The sequence below is a fragment of the Octodon degus genome, unplaced genomic scaffold (assembly GCF_000260255.1).
Source record: "Octodon degus isolate 3935 unplaced genomic scaffold, OctDeg1.0 scaffold00006, whole genome shotgun sequence".
Classification (NCBI taxonomy): domain Eukaryota; kingdom Metazoa; phylum Chordata; class Mammalia; order Rodentia; family Octodontidae; genus Octodon; species Octodon degus.
In genome coordinates, this window is record NW_004524582.1 from 33594402 (window position 1) to 33612024 (window position 17623).

The 17623-nt window shown below is 47.7% G+C and overlaps 1 protein-coding gene across 1 annotated transcript in view; it reads left to right on the top strand.

Annotated features, from left to right (window-relative positions):
• Rnf212 (ring finger protein 212) overlaps positions 1-17623 on the top strand; it is a 43145-nt gene that overhangs the window by 8266 nt on the left and 17256 nt on the right. Inside the window, exons 3-9 of the mRNA XM_023724110.1 lie at positions 2388-2462; positions 6956-7012; positions 8508-8566; positions 8907-8959; positions 9062-9113; positions 10583-10628; positions 13518-13581. Of these exons, the coding sequence (XP_023579878.1) occupies positions 2388-2462; positions 6956-7012; positions 8508-8566; positions 8907-8959; positions 9062-9113; positions 10583-10628; positions 13518-13581 (406 nt within the window). The remainder of the gene's footprint in view (positions 1-2387; positions 2463-6955; positions 7013-8507; positions 8567-8906; positions 8960-9061; positions 9114-10582; positions 10629-13517; positions 13582-17623) is intronic.

Consider the following 17623-nt stretch of genomic DNA (forward strand, 5'->3'; position numbering starts at 1 on the left):
GCTGGCCAAATAGCTCATCGGATTAAAGAGCCTGCAAGCAGGCGCAGGGACCAGGTGTTTGATCCCCGGGCCTGCCATGCTGGCCCCGCCCCTGAGGCACACTGAGCCAGCAATTAAGCCTGGGCATGGTGGCACGCACCTGTAATCCCAGCTCTTGGGAGGCTGTAAACAGGCAGATCACTACGAGTCTGATCTAGTAGTGAGACCCTGAACACCCTGTAGACCCTTCCCTAAAATACAAAAAAAAAAAAGTCTAGTAACAAGACATCAAATTTTTCTTTGACTCAAAAGTCTGATTGTGGTGATTTATATCCAGATATTAATAAACTATCATTAATTTTTCGGGTATTAGCAGTGTTGTATATATAATCATAACAATGTCATGAGCAAGAAACACTATCTTAGTTACTTTTCTCTTGACTGAGACAAAATACCTGACATCCACAAGTTAGAGGAGGAAAGATTTTATTTATTTATTTTGGCCGGCTCAGGATGCCTTAAGGGCAGGTCTGGTAAGGCAGGAGGATCTGGGGACCGAACCACAGAATCCTGAGCCTGACTGCTTTTCTTAAGCAGGCACTTAAACAACTGAGCTAATGGGCAGGCCCCCAAAATTTTGAGATGGAGTTGTTGTTTTTTTCCTACTCGGGCTGTCTTAATGGCAGGTCTGGTATAGCTTCTGGAAGTGGGAATTGAACTGCAGTCTTATGCACCTGCCTGCATTTACCCAAGCAGCTCTTTAAACAACTGAGCTGTTCGGCAAAGCCAGAAAGGTTTAGTATAGCTCACAGTTTGTAGAGGTTTCAGTCTATAGTCAACTGGCTCCAAGGCAGGGTGGCATGGTAAAGGAATATCACAGAGGAAAAACAGTCCATGGTAGGGCAGACAGGAAGCAGGTTTTCCTTTTCCTTTTATTTCACTTAGGCAGCAGACCTTTTCGGTGGTACCACCCACATTCAGGGAAGGGTCTACAGGGTGTTCAGGGTCTCATTACTAGATCTGACTCGTAGTGATCTGCCTGTTTACAGCCTCCCAAGAGCTGGGATTACAGGTGTGCACTACCACGTCCAGTCTCAGTTGCTGTCTCAGGGGCGGGGCTGGCACAGCAGACCTGGGAATCTCCCTGTGCCTGCTTGCAGGTGCTTTAATCCACTGAGCTATTTGTCTGGCCCACAGAATCCTGATAGGATTTTTGGTTGGTTGTTTTTAGATATATATTAGGTCTTACTATGAAACTTGGATTTGTAGTGATCCTCCTGTTTTCAGCCTTCTGGTGCTGGGATTACAGGTGTGTGCCACCATGCCCAGACTCAGTCACAGGCTCAGTGCACCAGAGGGCAGGGCTGATGTGGCATGTGGTACCAGGGATCAAACACCAGCCCCTGCACTCAGTCCACTGAGCAGTCCCACCTGCCTCTGATAGGGTTTTTATTTTGCACGTAATTAATAAAATGAAGTGGAAAATTGGTATCTATAATATTGACCCATTAATCTATGAGGTACTGCGTTTACCTGGATCTTCTCCCATTTCATGAAATAATAGCTGATGGCTTCCTCAGCACCATGGTGATAATGATAGTTCTTAGACTGATGATTTGAAGGTCTGCTATAGTTTTTAAAAATTTCGCCTTTTTAGCTCTTACTGCTAGAAGCACTAAGAAATCTTGCCATCTTCACTTGGTTATTGGTTTACGTGAAAGTTCTTCTAGGGTTTTTGCAGTGGCCTTCATACCCTGCAGTCAGTGACTGGCCCTCAGGCCCTGCAGAGCAGGAGCTGCTGTGGGGGCTTCCCATCGTGCGCGATTTCACAGTCAGCCTTCACTGCTTCACCACCACCTAGTGCATTTTATGTGCACTAAGTTCTTTGCTAAGGTTTATTATTATGAGTGGTGTAAAGCTTTTGCCTTTTCTGTAACTAGCATCTTTCCTTTTTTAACCTCATTAGTTAATGTGGTAACTTGTATTTATTTTTTAATCCCCATTAAATTCCAGGAATAAATACAGTGGAATGATGTGGCACAGCTTGTATATATAGATGAGCTTTGGTTACTACTGCTTGGCTTGTGTTTGTTTGTTTATATATGAATTGTACCTGTAATTATCCCTTATTATAGTGCTCTTTTCAAGTTTGAGTAAGTCAGTTACTATGGCTTCACTAAAGAGAAGAGTTAGAATATTTTTTGATATGGAGGATTGAACCCAGGACCTCCTGGCTTTCCATGGGTGCAGAAGGATTGGATCACTGCCCTGTGGTCCATAGTCCTGCCCTTCCCAGGTTTATCACCAACATTCCATCTCTGGAAATTCTAGATCTTGATGTGCTGCTTTTTAAGCAGTAGCTAGAAGCTTTTAAGCAATTAAAACTGAGCCTTTGGCTTTTCTTTCAGACTGACTCCAGCATCCAGGCACTCTTCATGGGCATAGATGGCCTGTGTAAGAAGTACTCCCAGGACACCACCCAGGTGAGTGCTGCCGAGGGGTCCAGGGACAGATGTGCAGGTGCACCATCTCAGGCTGTGTGCTCTGGAGGCCATGCCCTTGTAGGTGTGAGATCAGTAGGTTTTCTGCCTTCTCTGGGTTCTCTTTATCTTTGCAGTGGTGAAGCACCTGTGCACAGAAGGTTTAAATCTGAACAAGGCCCATGTGATTTATTTATTTATTTATTTATTTATTTATTTATTTCATATATTTAGTACAAGGTCTCACTACACAGATCAAACTCATAGTAATCTTTCCTATTTGTCAGCTTCCCAAGTGTTGGGATTATAGGCATGCACCACCATGCCCAGTCTCATTGGCTGTCTCAACACACCCTAGAGACAGGGCCAGCATGACAGGCCAGGATTGAACCTCCAGCCCCGGCATCTGCCTAAGCAGGTGCTTTAGTCCACTGAGCTATCTGGCTGGCCCTCCATATGATTTATTTTGGTGTCACATTAAGACCTGTGTGAGCTTAGTTCAGCCCTGGGTCCGTTTAGGCAGGATGCTCCAGGAAGTTCAATTCCTGAGAACCTCCTTCCAGCTAGGTCTCTGGATTCAGAATAATGGGTTTCTTCATGAATCTGTCCTCTGCAACATATCCAGGGCTGCACATGAAGGTGTGCACCTGTTTGGTGCAGGGCTGCATGGGCTCCTTCCTCCTGTCTACCTCTTCCTGGCTTCATACTACCTCCAACTGAGGCAGAAGGCCTGGGAGAATTTATGCCGACCCATCCCTATGATGTCCTCAGCCATTCCTTTGTCCAGGCTGTGGTCAGCTGGGTCTGCCCCACCATCCTCGCTCTCTCAGAGTAGTACCATCCCAGATTATGCCCAGCTATGCCCTCCCAGGAAGAACTCAAGGCTTGGGGGCTGGGGATCGCTCAGTAGAATAAGTGTTTGCCTGGCAAGTGCAAGGGCCTCAGTTCAATCCCCAGTTCCACAAAAAAAAAAAAAAAAAAAAAAACCTTTGGGGCTGGGGATGTGGTTCAGAGGTGGAGCTCTTGCCTTACATGCACAAGGTCATGGGTTTGATCCCAGCACCACCAAAAACAAAACAAAACTTACAAGAATTAGAAGAACCTAAGGCTGGACACATGGAAGCCAGTGGCAGCCAGACAGGCTGATCATCTGTCTTGCTCCATGCTGCAGAACCAGCTCAGGCCAGGTCCTGAGATTCCCACAGACCTTGCAACCACAAGGTTAACTGTAACACCTACACAGGAGTTGTACCTCAATTAGAGGCCAGCCAATGGGCCCAGAGATGGACTCACAGACCCACCATCTACTCTGTGCTCCATCCTGAGACCATATGTGCTAATGGGATAATGCAGAATTGTGACTACATTTAAGCAGTGCTGGCCTCTGTCATTCTACCTCACAGTACAGGGTAGCATTTTCCAGAGGCTGTGTGACATGGGATAGCATGCCTATTGTTCATTCTGGCATAATGAGTTTGTTGTTTTAAAGAACCAACAAACAAATTTCTTCTTAATTTCTGATGAGTAAATAGTGATAGATAAAACCCACAAGAGCAAAGCTCCTCAGGTCCACATACCAGAAGTCTGAGACCTGCCATAGGCTGGCACCAGACACCTCAGCAACAGCCAGCTTAGGGGCCTTTGCTCTCCCCTTTCTGAACTCCGTTAGGATAGATAGATGCCTCTTGCCTGAGGAACTCAATGAGCCTGTGTCACACAGCCCTTGCCCAGAAGTCTTTGTCCTCGATTTGGAGGCCAGATGCTGGCCCTGCAGAGCAGGAGCTCACTAGTCTGTAGAGCTAGAGCCACCCTGGGTGGCAGCAAAGCTATGGGCTAAGGAGTGTGCTCACAGGGGTGCCTGATGACCCCACACACACACCAGCACAATCCCTGGCTCTCTGCCCTACTCTAAGACCTGGAGATGCTGCTCCCTGGAAGAAACTGCTCTCCATGCAGCCTACATTATCTCTAGCCTCCGTTCCTTGCCAGTCTTTCCAGCTTATAAGCTAGACAGAGGTATGTCAACCCTGGGCAGCTCTAAACAGACCTGGTCTCCACTTCCTATGCCTTGAATTAACTCAATCCAAGAGGCAGGGACCATACAAGAAAAATATGTAGGATTCTTTTTAATTTATTAATAAAACTTTCTGGGCTGGTGAGATGGCTCAGTGGTCTAAAGCACCTACTTAGAACAAGCTTAGCAAAGCAAAGGGACCACGGTTCAATCCCCCAGCACCACATGCCAGCCAGCCCCGCCCCCTGGTGGGCTGAGCTGGGCCCCCCCCACAATAAATAAATAAATAAAATTTAAAAAATAAAAATAAAACTTTCTTTCTGAGGCTGTATCCTGTCTCTCTAGTCCAGGCCAGAGAAATTTTGTGGATAGTATGACATTGCAGGCCTGGTGAGACTCCAGCAGAAATGTCTCCCCCAGAAGCCTCATACCAGTCATAGGAGTTTTTCACAGATGGTTGAATATAGAGTATGTGATTGATTCATCATGCAGTGCTGGAATTAAGGGCAGGTGATTGCTAGATCAATCCACTTAATGGATTGGCATTATTCTAATCTTAGCAGTCTATAAGATAAAAGGGGCAGAAAGAGCTTTGTCTGTCTGTCTGTCTCTCTCTCTCTCTCTCTCTCACACACACACACACACTCACTCTACTTCTGCTGTCTTCTGCCATCATAAACTGTTGTCCTCTGCCATGTGCCACCCTGCCTTGGAGCCAGATTATGGACTGAAACTTGTACAAACTGTGAGCTAAATCAGTCTTTCCTCCTTCAACACCAGGTATTGGGTATTTTATCTCAGCAACAAGAAAAGTAACTAAGACAAACTGAACATATGGGGTCGGGGTACTCCTACCCCCATGCTCAGAAGAGACACCCCAGATCCATATTCTACCATATCCCTCTACAGCTCAGTCCTCTACCCCTGGGGTCATCTCACCTCTGAGCCTCCTTAGTTCCAGGGAGACCATGCCCTCAGACCTGACCTTGCTGTGGTCACACCTCACACCTGCCCTGGCCAGGACAGGGTCAGACACAGAGGTTTGAATCCCCCTCAAGGTCCTTTCCTGAAAGCCACCCTACCAGAAGAAGAATGCCCTTCCCCTACACCCTGGTGCCTACTGCCTGGCACCTACACCTGACTGGTGTGGACATCACTGCAAAGTGTCAGTACCCCAGTGACCCCAGGTAACATGCCTGTGAGGATATGGGTTAGGTCAGTGCTCCAAAGCCCTGCACTGCACTGTGTAGGACAAGAAACAGCCGTCGGGTCATCGTGGCTGTCCATCTGCTAGTGTTCTTCTTGTTCATACTTGACCATAGGAGCCTGAAGCAGGAAGAGAAGGGGACCAGGAGCTCTGCCCATCCAAACATGATGCCAGTGGGCTCCCCCAGAGCCCAACACCATACCCCTCCTGGGAGTCTATGGTAGGTCAGGTGGGCTCAGCCTCTCCCATACTGCAGTGGAGAGGCACAAGGAGATGTGACCTTTGTCATCTGTAGGCCTCCACCACTCTTTGTGGTCTATGTGAATAGCACCTGTGCTGTGCCCACCTTATCTGAGAGCTAATGGCTCTCCTGAGCCTGAGACTCAGACACTCTGAGGAAGATGTCACCCAGAAGTAGTGTCTCCATGGAGAGAATAGGACTACAGACCCAGTCTGTACCTATGTCCCCATCCACAGCTTGATTATCTCCTGTACCAGGCTGCACACTTTTTTCTTCTGTCTGTGGTTTGACCAGACTGCCAGCTAATAGGAGGAAATGGCTATAAATATACTTTATCCACAGTTGGCCCTTTGTCTATGGGCCATGCCTGAGTGGTAGCAGAGATAGGTGACTTGGGACAGTCTGGTATTTGAAGTAGATGTGTGCCATCATCTGAGCCTTCACTCACCAGAAACAGCTGCTTTCTCTGAGTTAAGACCACTGTTCTCCCACTTCCCTCAGCTATGAGGAGCCCACATCCAGCTTTGAGTGCAGCGACATGCAATCTGGGCTTCTGTGAAGAAGGCAGGGATGGTACAGGTTTCAGGATAGCAGCTCTGGAAGTAAAGATAGGCCACGGGCCGTCTGGCTAGACCTTCTTGTGCTTCAGCTCTTCTCCACTGGCCCAGGCCATGTTTCTGTACTTAGTGCTGGTTGATCAGGAGACTACCTCAGGCCAGTTACTTTCATCAGAGGATAGCACATTGTCCTAGTGGGGCTATGTGTCATGTGCCACTGAGGCACTTTGACAGGAAAGGCTGTGGGGTACCAAACAGCCATGGTACGGGGAGGGCTTCATAGTGACCAGGCTCATTGGCTTCCAGTTGGACACACATTCGCTGCTCCAAGAACCTCAGGAACCTCATACTGGGCAGCCCTGGTCCAGCAGCCCTTACCCAGGAGCACTCAGATGTCTCTGTGCAAGGAGACTGTGGGCAGCTGCCCACTTCCACCTTCCAGCCCCTTGGCCCTCTGCTGATGTGTCACCCTCTCAGGTTTCAGAGTTCCAAGACAAGCACAGAAGGAGGCTGCTTGCCTTCTATCAAGAAAAGGTAAGCAGAATGATCTGCCTCCTGCGCCATTTGACCTCTGACCTAAAGGTCAGACTGTTGTTTAATACCATGCTTTTTAATGGGCCCTGGTGTGAGACTGCTTTTCTTGGCACTGCTTTCCAGTGTGCAGTGTTGTCATTGTCTCCCCTTTGCTTGATACCTGTCACAGTCTTGCAGAGCCTCCTGGGCTACTTCATAGGCACAGCACAGAGGCTCCTCTGTTCAGCCATCTAGGGTTTTTGTTTTTGTTTAGGGCATTGGGCATGGAACCACCCAGAGACCTGTGGGTGCTTGTCAAGTGTACTGCCAAGCAACTCTCCAGCCCTTTTTTGAAATTTTACTTAGAGACATAGTCTCACTGAGGCGGACTTTAAATTCTGAATCCTCCTGCCTCAGCATCCCAAGTATCTAGGACAACAAGCATGTGCCACTGTGCCTGAATATCTTGGAGTTTTAAAATGAAAGTCCTAGTTTTAAAACTGATGTCTCTGGAGTAAATGAAGTAAGGTCCCTGGCTTTAAAGTCATGGAGTTCTAGCTGGAGATAATAGCTCAATCTCACAGTGCCTGCCTGGCAAGTGCAAGATCCTGAGTTTGATTCCCAGTACCAAAAAATAAAGTCATGGGGCTGGCGAGATAGCTCAGTGGTCTAAAGCGCCTGCTTAGGCAAGCATGCAGGGACCTCGGTTGGATCCCCAGCACCACATGCCATGCCAGCCCCACCCCCAGGTTGGGCTGAGCTGACCGTTAAAAAAAAAGAAAATAAAGGAAACATTTAAAAAAATAAAATACTTAAAATTGGATGAAGCAGAAATAGCCCTACTAACTGAATTCTCCCCTGATGCATTTAAAAAAAATAAAGTCATGGAGCTCTGAAACCCCTTCCTCAAGTCCAGAAGCTACCACCCAGCCTGCTGCTGCTTCCCTGTGCATGGCTGGAGAAGGATTGGGGTGCTCTGGTTCTGTGCACAGACCCTCTAACCTTGAGCAGAACTCCATACCATACCCCAGCAATGTCTCAGAACTGGACCAGAGGATGCTTGCCTTGTACCTTGGCTTTGGCTAAGCCCTCTGTTTTATTAATGTCTTCGGCCCCCAGCAAACCTAGAGGACAAGCAGTGCTGATTCCACCTGACAGATGCCACCGTAGGATAGAGAGTAAGTCACAGACTCAAAGACTTGTAGGTCCAGGCTCCACTGTGTCACAGGCTGTGCTAAGAGGACATTGTATTCAGTCAGCTCTCTGGTTCAAGGCCAGCATCCCTGAGTAGCACCTGGCAGGGCTGAGCACTTGGCTTCCCCTACTGCCGCCACCACACACACACACACACACACACACACACACACACACACGAGAGCTCCATACTGGGCTGAGCTGGACAGGTGGTCTAGGCTGTGTCCCTAGGACCCAACTCAGCTCTGCACAAATGGCCCCCAGGAAGGAGGAGCTGTAACTTAGCATAGTGCATCTGGTAACAAGTTGTTTGTGTGTTTAGATCTCACAGCTGGAAGAGTCACTCAGGAAATCAATGCTGCAGCTGGAACGGCTGCAGAGGTAAGGTCTCTGGCTGGCCCTCCTGTTCAGACCCTTGGTTGTAACCTAAGGAGCACAGGAAAGGGCTCTTTTGGTTGCTTGACACCTCCAGTAAAAAGGATTGCTAAAAGAAAAATAAGGAGAGAGTTTGTGCAGGCAGAAAACCTTGACTTCTCCCTACTCTTGGGTTGTGGGCAGTGGGACCAGTGAATTTGGCACCCTTTAGACCCCTATGGAGCAGGCTGTCTGTGTATCCACTGAAAACAGTTGGCTGTTCCCTCTTCTACTTCCTGTTGGGATGAGATTTTTGAGTAAGGTGAATTTTTGTCATTTAATTCATTGTTTTTATTCCTCTATTTAGTATGAAATCATCACAACGAACAGCTTTCAGTACCATGAAGAATTCAGTTGGAAGTGAGTAAAATAAAGCTGGAGAGGAAAGAATGCAAAGGTACATGCTGCCCAGTCACACTACCTGTGCACTAACGTGAAGATGTTTTATCCTCACTCCTTCAGCAAAGCCAGATGGACATGTGTGGCTGCCACGCAATGTATCAGCTCCTGACAGGTATGTGGACTGCTGGGATGGTGTGAGACTTTGGGAAAGTTGTGGGTCCACAAGTACTCTGGACACTCCCACGTTTTCCTTTCCAATTTGCTGCCCCTTCATATTCCACTGATCCAGAGCCTGGACAGTTTGCTAGACATCTGGCTCCCTTTGATGCTCTTCTTACTGCTATGTGAGGCCCAGGTCCCTAGACACACATTGTGACCCTGGGTGGCCAGGGCACTGCCCCTGTAGCCACTGTAGCTGCTGTGGGATTAATTACATGATCTGCTGTTCTGACAGTCCCAGCTTCACTGGGATGATAGAGCCAAAATGGCTGACAGCCCTACCCCACTTGGATACAAAGGGGCTGATCATGGAACCCAGGGGTGCCTGTCACATATAGCCCCATGGCTAGCTATTGAATCTGTGACCCACAGTCCCTGGAGTAGAAACCTCATTTAAACCAGCAGATGCCCAGGTGAACTGACCTTGTCTCCCTGTGTCCTGGGGCAAAACGTTCAGAGCAGGGAGCAAGGCCATGGTGCTATGACACTAAGGGACCAACTCATAGAAGCTCCCAGATCTCAGTCAGGAGAGCAGCCCTCCACTGAGCTCAAAGGTAGACAAAGGATGGCACCCAAAGGCCAGTGCCTTTCCTGGGTCCAAGGTGCTACCCACCTAGATATTCCCAATGGAATTCTCACTGGTGGATTAGAGCCAGCAGGCACCAGTTCCCTGGGGTCATGGCATGACCAAAGGAAGGTCACTGTCATGGCTGTACAGACCATGTGGGCTGTGGGTCAGTGGGGCCATCAGGTAAGCTGTGTCTGTCTGTCCTGCAGGAGGAGATTATAGGGCAGAGGTCTGGATCAGCATGCTAAGAATTTAGGGAGGTAGAGCTGAACACTGCCAGGGTACAGTCTGGCTTATTCCACATAGATGGGCATCCATATAAGCAGAGAGTTCACAACACATGGGCTAGGTTGTCAAAGCCATTCCTGGGACACTGCTGAAGCTGTTGAAAGAGAGGGATCTCTGCTCTGAGGTTACCTCTGGGCTGAGAAAGTCTGGGAGAAGACAAGTCCACACGTTACCTTGTCCACCTTTGAGCAAACAAAGGACCAACACATGCCCAGAACTAGCAACATGACATGGGGTTGGACAGTCCATGTTAACAAAAGCAAGTGATGTTCCACAGCAGGGGTTTAGTGCTGTAGGTCTGGGAGGGAGGTAGATCAGCTAGGATGGCACAGAGCAGGCAGGAACAGGGTGCTGCAGGTGCTGTGCTGTGCAAGGTGACTTGATTGTGCAGACAGTAGGCACCAGTAGTTCAGAGGAAGTGACTGGTGCAGCAACCACATTCTGACAGCCTTGTGGAAGAAGACTTCAGACACTCATACATGGTCTTGCTAAGTGCAGTGTGCTGAACTGATGTTTTAATTATAGCTAAGTCATAGACTTAATTAACCTATTTCACTGTTTCGCAGGGTGGAGTTGATGGAGATTGACCTTAGTCCTTCCCCAGTAAGGAAAGTAAGTACCTCTGTGCTGCCACCATTGCTGTGCCCCTGTGTTGCATGTCAAGTCCTTAGCTGTCCTCGGTGCTCGTAAACTGACCTGATGTCTTAACAGCAGACTGACCTCTAGCAGTGCCTCTGTGCACATGTAGGTTCTAAACTCAGCCCCAGAAGACCCTCAAGAACACTGTGTTCGGCCTCAACACCCAGGCCCATGGCCACGGCAAGGGTGTCCAGTTCCCATGCTACAGGAACTGGAGCCAAAGGAAAACTAAAATCCTGTCAGCCCAGGGAAAGAAGTGGATTAAACATGTGAGGACTGAAAAGGAGGACACAGCTGTAGATCTGAGAGTACCCAAGGCCAAAATCCAGGAAGCTCCAGGTGGCCTGATCACCTGCCCAGTCCAGGTAGAGCTGGGTTTCCTGTGTGCATCTGGGCAGGACAGACACCAGGCAGTTCAGAGATGGGGTGGAGATGGCAGTGTGAGGTGCTTGGGCAGGGTGGGCACTCTGATGGTACAGTCATTACCCAGTCTATTTCTTCAAGAGCCTTCCTGGTGCTACAGTTGGTAAGCGCTGTTCTAAGTGCTATGTAACACCTATGCTGCTGGGTGTGCCCCCCCATAATGCACAGAGCCCAGCCTGAGAGAGATGCAGGGAGACCCTTGGGGTGCCCACCCAGAGATGGAGTCCTGCCAACTGGCCACAGAGAGCAGTGTGCACACCTGCTATCTGCACATGGACATCCTGTGCTTCCAGGGGCTGCCAACAGGTGACTTCATGGAGGCTGTGACTATAATACACATAGGACTCCCACTGTGCAGGTGACCAGAGCTGACAGTATTTTGTGCAAGGTGAAGCCATGACTCAGACATGAAAAAAGCTTTAGTCACAGGAAGAAGAACCAGTACCCATAAGCACTGGTGGAGGGGTCAGTGCACCCACAGGCCCCGGTCAGGGAGCCAGGAGTGTCCCCATGGTCCCACTGCAGGACAGCTCAGACCCATAGGGCTTCCATGCTGCCTTGCTCCTGACAGCAAAACACCCTAGGCCTTCCCCAAAGATGTGTTCTTGGCAGGAAAACTCCAATGAGTAAGCCATTGCTAGAGGGAAGAAGAGAGTGTGGTCTTACTGTGTCTCATGAGCTGAGCCACCTCACTTGCTGTCCTGGCTCCAACCCAGCAGATGTCAGGGTAAAGTGCACCTCCAGGGTGTACAAGGCTGTGTGCTGGCTCCCCTTTGTTGTGGAGACATGGAAGGCACCTGTGAGAAGAGAGGGTTTGGAGAAGCTGTTGTGCCTCCTGGAGGTCAGCACCATCAAAGGGTAGAGTGGCACTGTGCTTCCTAGGGATACCAGCTTTCCCTGAGAGCCTTCTTGCCCCCCAGGTCCCACCTGGGCCTCTGCCACTGTGGCCCCTGCATGATCAACAGAACTGAGTGACCACGAAAGCCTAAGCACAGCCTAATGCAGCTGCCAGTGTCCCAGACTGAGTTGGCAGCTCCCATATCAGCCCAGGAGTAGAGCATCAGATTCCAGGAGACCAGAAGTGAACAGCCCCTCCCTAGGTACCTGTCTTGTTATCTGCAACAGTGAGCCCCATGGGCCCCATCATATTACCTCTGTGTATGGCCTGTCAGCCTCTCCAAATACATGCAGCTATTAACAGATTCTCCCCCAGATGGGGCTCGAGTGTCGAACCTCAAACGTGAGTCTTTCTGAGCTCAAGAAGAGGCACTTACCTCACCCCAGTCCCTGTTCTTCCTGTGAATTTCCATAATCTGCTGGAGGGTTGATTTTCACAGGGACTATACACACATGTCTTGGCTATGGAATGGCTAAAGGGACTGAAGGGGAGTGAGCTGTGGACTTCCCATGGGTCACCATCCAGTTTCAGACCTTTTGGAGATGCCAGGACATACTGCAGACTCAGACTCCAGGCCATTGGGCTTGATGGGGAGCCCCAGATGGGGACTGCAGAGAGGTCAGCTCCAAGCAGAGAAGTTGGTGGGTTTCTTGTTGAGAGCTGTGTTAAAGGCACGACAGACCAGGGAGAGCCAGAGTCCCTGGAATACACCCTCTTCTGACAAGTGAAAGGATCTCCCAGACCTGCCCAAGCAGGGGCCTCCTTTGTGTCCTCAAGTGCTACAGAGGCTGTGATACAGGAAGTACCCCCGTCCCCAGCTACATCTGTATCAGTTGCCTGGGCTGTGGCTCTGATGTAGTCTAGTCACTTTACAGTAAAGATGCAGGGCCAGCAAGGCAGCATCTGGGGTCATAGTGGAGCCTGCAAGGACATGGATGCCCCAGGATAGAAGTACCTGCAGGTTCAGAGTCTGGGTAAGAGGCATGGCTAGGGAAGATAGCACTATGGACTTGACAACATGTGATGGCAGAGTCTAAGGCTCATGGGGAGGTGGGAGGCCAGACCAGGAGTCCAGCTGTGGGCAGGGACTGAGGAGTGACCAGCGGAGACTGGCTGCCAGACACCACAGCTCATATGGGGCAGGGGGCTCACAGCTGAATCAGTCCTACAGGAATAGTGACAGCCTTGCCTCAGTGGGGTGGGGAAGAGGGTGTGGGAAACCCAGCACAGGCTGTTCTACCAGGAGGAGTCCCTTGCAGTGATTGTTGCCTGCCTCCCTCTTCAGAATCCCTTAAAGCATTTGGTGGTCCCTACATCCATTCTTTGTCTCAGGACCTGGTGTAATGGGAGGAGTTGGAAATCCCACCCCATGTGGGGCAGTAGGACTGGTGTCCACTTGGAGCCAGGTCAGACAAGAGGCTGTCGGAGTGAAGAGCCCTAAGGAAGAGGAGCTCACAGAATGGTTTCTTGGTGAGCAGGAGATACTTACCCAATAGGGACAGAGTGGAAATTTTACTGGCTATTTTCTCTTATGTGTTTAGCCTGAGGTCACTGTGGGCCCTGTGAGAATCTCTGTGATTAGTCCACCTCAGGATGGACGGATGGGTAAGTAGTGTTCCTATAACTTCACTCAGGTTCCCGGAGGGGTGTGCATGTGGTCCCTGAAAGCTCAGGTGTTCAGAACTGTCAGAACTCACCCAGCACCAGGTTATGGAGGGCAGAGCTCACAGGAGACAGAAGCTCTTTCTGTAGTTTTCATCAAAAGTGTGGCTGGGTTTGCCTGCTGATATACCACTTGGGTCAGTAGCACCTTTCCCGCAGGCCCAGACTTGGTGGTCCCTCCCCTTGGGCTTACCAGTGTCCCTGTCCTCAAGCCCCCAGACCTGTTTCCTTTCCATGAACTCCCCACTGTACCTGTCCTCCTCAGGCCTCCTGTTCCCCTTACTCTGGAATAGGAACCATTATAACAGGTAGCCCAACTCCAGGGCCTGTGGCCTTATCTCACAGAGCTTTGGAAGAGGCAGAGCTGTGTCCTCTGCCCACCCTGTATAACCGGTAGTCTGCATAGGTTTCCTCCCCTACACCAGGTTCCTGTGAGACCATTTCCCATAGCTATACTCTCTGGTACTCCCCAGGTTCCCAAGGACTAGCCATGCCCAGGTCACCCTCCTGGAGGTATCCACAGATGCTGTCCCTGCCCCACTGTCCCCACTCAACCAGTTCCCAAAGAGCACTTGCTTCCTGGAGGCTCAGTGTGTGATGGGAAGCTGTGCAGCAGCCTGGCTTGAACAGCCTCAGTGTCCACTGTGTCATTGAGTTTGTAAGTTTGGAAGGAAAACATTTTGTTTTTCATTCCTATGACTGCTAATGATCCTGAGTGTGTCCTATTCATCTCTTGTTCTTTCTCTAACGTAACCTGTTTTTGTCCTTTGTGTATATGACATCCTTAATGTGAAAGATACTGACCTTTTATTCTTGTTATTCTGTATTTGACTTTAAGAAATTTAGCATTTTAGCCAGGTGTGATGGCACATTCCTGTAATCTCTCTATTCAAAAAGCCGAACAAGGAGGATTGCTAAAGTTCAAGGCCAGCCTGAGCTATGTAGTGAGTTCAGGACCAGCCTGAACTACATAGCAAGACACTGGATCAAAAACTAAAACAAAAGGCTGAAATAGAAATTTAGTATTCTTAGTTAGATGTAATGGCATGTGCCTGGAATCCTACTGTGGGAGGCTGAAGCAGAAGGATCATAAACTTGAGCCCAGTCTGGACAACTGATTAATTTAGCATGAGTCTGTCTCTAAGATAAAAAATAAAAGAGCTGGGGATATAGCTTAGTGCAAAGGCCCTGTCAACCCCAGGTCCTGTCTCTCCCCTTCTCCCCCCACACACAAAAGAAACTTAATATTTTGTCTACTCAAACCTATTGTTACCATTCATTTTATTTCATGAGTTTTTATGCTTAGTTAGGTTTTTTGACATAACTAAATCATCTCCCCCAGTTGGTTTTATAGACTTTATTTTTTATATCACTATTGCATTTACACAAATAACTGAGATGAAAATACAGAGATTTCCCACATAGTTCCTGCCTTTCTGTGTTCGTGGCCTCCCATCACCAGCAACTCTCACAGGGTGGAGCTTTGTTGCAGCAAACATTTTTTTTTTTTTTTTTGTACCAGGAATCAAACTCAGGACCTTGTGCATGCCAAGCAGGCACTTTATGCCACTGAGCTATTTCCCTGGCCCCGTGCTGCCGCAAATGAAGCTAGGTCCATACCACATTATTCCCAAGTCTGCTATGTAGGTCTGCACCTGCTAATGCTGTGCATGTTGTGAGCCACTGCAGCAACAGCATGGAGGATGCTCACTGCCCCAAGAGTCCCCTGTGTTCCACCCCTCCTCCCTCCTCCTCCTCCAGAAGCACTGGCCTTTCCACTGTCTCCAGAGTTGCCTTTTCCAGAAGGTCATCCCACTGTATGCATTCATGCGTGAGCCTCTGCAGTAGATTCTTCCTCATAGCAGTGCACACTTATAGTTTCTCCATGATTTTCATGGCCTTTAGCTCATTTCTCTTTAGTGTTAGACCCTAATATTTTATCATCTTGATGCACCATACTGCATCCATTCACTGCTTAAGGGCCTCTAGATTGCTTCCAAGGTTTAGCAGTTATGAAGAAAAAAACACTACTGTAGATATCCATTGCAGATGGTGTGTGGCCTCCACCCTTCAAGTCTTGTGGGTAAATGTCAAGGAGCACTACTGGACACTGTGGGTTTGGTTTGGGAAGAAACTGCCACGCTATCTGACATAGTGCTGTGCCATCTTGCATTCTCCCAACCTTGAGTGGCTCCTGGAACTCTGCATCCTTACCAGGGCCTCAGAAACACAAAGCAGAAAACATACAGAGTAGAAGGAAAAAGACAATTTTGTTTTAAGATTTCCATGCTCTTTTAAAAAGAGATTAATAGAACAGCTAGCAAAAAAAATTTGTAAAAAGTATATAAGACATACATAAAACAAAATGGCAGACACAAGTCTGGCTGTATCAATAATTCCACTCAATAGGATAAATTAAAGGCTATAGTAAACAAGCAGAGATTATCAAACTGGTGTAAAAGAAAGATCCAGCAGGATTGCTATCTACAGGAAATAATACCTGAGGCACCAAAGGTTGAAGAAAGTTGTAGGACAGATGCATCAAGCCAATGGCACCAAGAGTACTGGAGTGGTTGTCATTCATATCAGGTTCAACAGGTTTCAAGACAAAAATGATTGCTAGGGACAAGGACAATTCATGATAGCAAAAGGCTCAGTATATTAGGGACACATAAATTATTAGTATAGATACAACAAAAAAGAGAGCCCCACAATACATGCAACAAAACTGATGAAATTAAAAAGAAATAATTCCACAATCATGAACATAGGAGACTTGACCACATTGACTTATATGAGAAATAGAAACACTGCCCAGTACAAGCAGAAGAACATTCTCTTGGGGTCCAAATGAGACATTTTTTACAACAGACTTGCTATCAGGACCTGAAAGACTCCCAGCAAATTATAAAGGACTGGGATCCTAAAATGAATATTCCCTGACCTCAGTGAGATTAAATTGGAAATGAACAACAACAAAAAAAATCAGAGAATAAAACAAATAGCACAGTACAAACTAATCCATGACTTAAAAGCAATCAAGACACTTAAAATATATTGAACTGAATGAAAGTACACACCAGGTTTATGTGTTGAAAGCAAAGTCATGTTTAAGTATTAAGTGCTCTTGAATATGGTAAGGGGGAAAAACAGGAAAAAGAAAATGGTAAAGGGATCGAGAAATGGAGGGAGGGGAGAGAAAGGCCATAGAGAGAATTAAGATGTGCTATGTATGTGTACCAACCCGTATGAGGAGTGTGTTCAGCATGTAATGCAGATGTACTATTAAAATTTTTTTAAATAGAGTAAGGTAAAAAAAAAAATAGGATAGTCTGAACTCTAGAAGCTTAAGCTACTATGCAAATAGAACCAATAAAGATGATTAATGGAACCTAAAGTTGATTCTTTGATGAAATTATCAAAATCAACTCAAGAAATAGTAAATCTAGATAAATGCCTATCAAGTGAAGTAACATTGGTTATTTTTCAGGTAAAAGGAAGTCAATTTCCCAGTGGTTTCATGGGTCAGTTCTTTCAAATATTTAAGGAAAACAACAACAAAAATCTTTTAAAAATTATATATATATATTGATACCGGGGATTGAACTCAGGACCTTGTGCTTGCCAGGCAAGTGCTTGTTATTCTACTGAGCTATCTCCCCGGCCCCAAGAAATATTTTCAATAAGAAAACAATTGCCAGGCTGGGGAGATAGCAGTCTAAATGCCTCCCTGGAAAGCCCAAGGACCCAGGCACCACGTGCCATGCCACCCTGCTAACCACCAAAATCGGGCGTGGTGGTGCACACCTGTAATCCCAGCACTGGGGAGGCTGAGACTGGAGGATCACTGAGTCTGAGCCACATAGTGAAACTCTGTACCAAATAAATAAATGATGTAGAAATGTGTATTTAAAAATAAATAATTTTTAAAAAGAAAATACCTAACTTTTAAGAAAAGAATTGCCACCAGGGCCATAGCTCAGCA